At 43.8% G+C, this 1967-nt stretch overlaps 1 protein-coding gene across 1 annotated transcript in view; it reads left to right on the forward strand.

Annotated features, from left to right (window-relative positions):
- The first annotated feature begins 728 nt into the window (after window positions 1-728).
- LOC106456551 (craniofacial development protein 2-like) overlaps window positions 729-1967 on the forward strand; it is a 3552-nt gene continuing 2313 nt past the window's right edge. Inside the window, exon 1 of the mRNA XM_013916056.1 lies at window positions 729-1390. Within this exon, the coding sequence (XP_013771510.1) occupies window positions 729-1390 (662 nt within the window). The remainder of the gene's footprint in view (window positions 1391-1967) is intronic.

Here is a 1967-nt window from a genome sequence, read left to right on the forward strand (position 1 = left end):
AAAGAATATAAAAGTATAACAGACAATTTGAATAACCTAGTAATTCAAATAGCCTCGTCTAACCTGCTCAGAATAACTTAGACTCTGCTTTCACTTCTGCAAACTCTCTGCAACTTCCTGTCAGGCTGCAACTTAGTCTTTCTAAAAGACACACACTGTTTAAACCTCTGAATACAATATCAATCCTGCAGATTATATTATTAATGCAATGGTAATGATGATGATTATTTAACAATAGCAGTAAAATAATTTCCCTGCTCCACAATATCTCTAAAATCAGAAACATCCTGTCCCAGAGTTATGTTGAAAAACTATGCCTCATAGTACCATATCATCCCAAAAGTGCAATTTGACTGCTGGCTGGGGATGGGTACCGATATCTGACATAAACGGTAGTAACCAGACCAAAAAGCAACGCACATTTCGGTGCTTTATTTCGGTGCTTTTTTTTTTCTTTCCTGAATTCCACCATGGCCGGTCCCAAGCCCGGATGAGAAAGGAGGAGGGTTGGGCGTTGGGCTAGCAACTCGACCCCATAAAAACTTTTACCGCTACGGAAACGACAAGAGAGAAATATCGAATACGAGATGTTAGCGGTGAAGAGCGCCGTCTGATGACTTGGAATGTCAGAACTTTAGTCCAGAGTGGACGGTTAGCACAAGTGCTGCGCGAGTTTGAGCGATACATGTTGGACATCTTGGGCCTGAGCAAGGTAAGATGGACTGGAAATGGGCGAACGAGTGGCAGCCGCACTGGTCAGTTGGCGACCAGTCTCTGAACAACTGATCGTGGCAAGATTTATCTCCACCCATGAGAAAACCACTGTGATTGAAGTTTGTGCTCCGACCGAGGACACCGATGATATGGACAAGAACGCCTTCTACGACGAGCTTCAAATGGTTCTGGACGAGGTGCACCGGCATGACATCGTCATACTCATGTGCGACTTCAACGCAGAGATTGGACCTGATCGAAATGGCTTTGAGCAGATGATTGGCCCGCATGGATCGGCCGCGAATACAAATGACAATGGCCTGCGATTGACTAGTTTCTGTGCGGCAAACAATCTCTGCGTCGGGAACTCATACTTTCATCATAAGCAAATTCACAAGAAGACGTGGAAAAGCCCTGGTGGTCTAACAGCAAATGAGATCGACTACATTTGCATATCGAGGCGATGGAGGTCAGCTACTGCTGACGTAGTCACTCGACGCGGCGCGGATGTTGGGTCTGACCACTATCTTGTTATGGCAAAGCTCCAGTTGCGGCTCAAACGAACAAGACAAGATGCTTGCCGCGTACGCCCTTTCGATGTTGCCAAGCTCAAGGATTGCGATTTCCGCAACCGATATAACGCTGAGATCCGAAATCGCTTTGCCATCTTGAATCAGTTACTAATTACTGATTACTTCCCCAAAAACGTAATCCCGTTACTTTACTGATTAGGGAGCAGCAGCCGTTCTTCTCTGGGCGAGTAGCTTAATGTTGTCTGTGTGTAATTTACGTTGAGTAGGCTAACCACGTTATTAAATTAATGCATGTAAGGTGAACTAGCAAACACAGTCATAGTTACATGCGGCTGTCTTCTTGTTTGATGGCAGATACTCCTTTAACCCTGGCCAAAAAGGCTAAAATTACCAAAGAAAAAGTGGACGAAATTCATAGGGCAGCGACAAAATTTATAGACAAAGATCTCCATCCATTTTCAACGGTGGAGTAACCATAAAACAAAAGACTGCTAAAAATAAAAACATAAGAGGTTTTTGTGTTCTCCATTCTTTAAGCACCAGTTCTAGCACCGTTTGAGCACTGGCACTGTTTCAAAAGTACCGGTTTGGCACTAGTATTGGATAGAGATGGACCGATCCAATATTACGTATCGGTATCGGTCCGATACTGACCTAAATTACTGGATCGGATATCGGAGAAAAATAAAAAATGTAATCCGATCCATTAAATATCACGAA

The sequence above is a fragment of the Pundamilia nyererei genome, unplaced genomic scaffold (assembly GCF_000239375.1).
Source record: "Pundamilia nyererei isolate P.nyererei 1_Seehausen unplaced genomic scaffold, PunNye1.0 scaffold00443, whole genome shotgun sequence".
In the NCBI taxonomy this organism is placed as follows: domain Eukaryota; kingdom Metazoa; phylum Chordata; class Actinopteri; order Cichliformes; family Cichlidae; genus Pundamilia; species Pundamilia nyererei.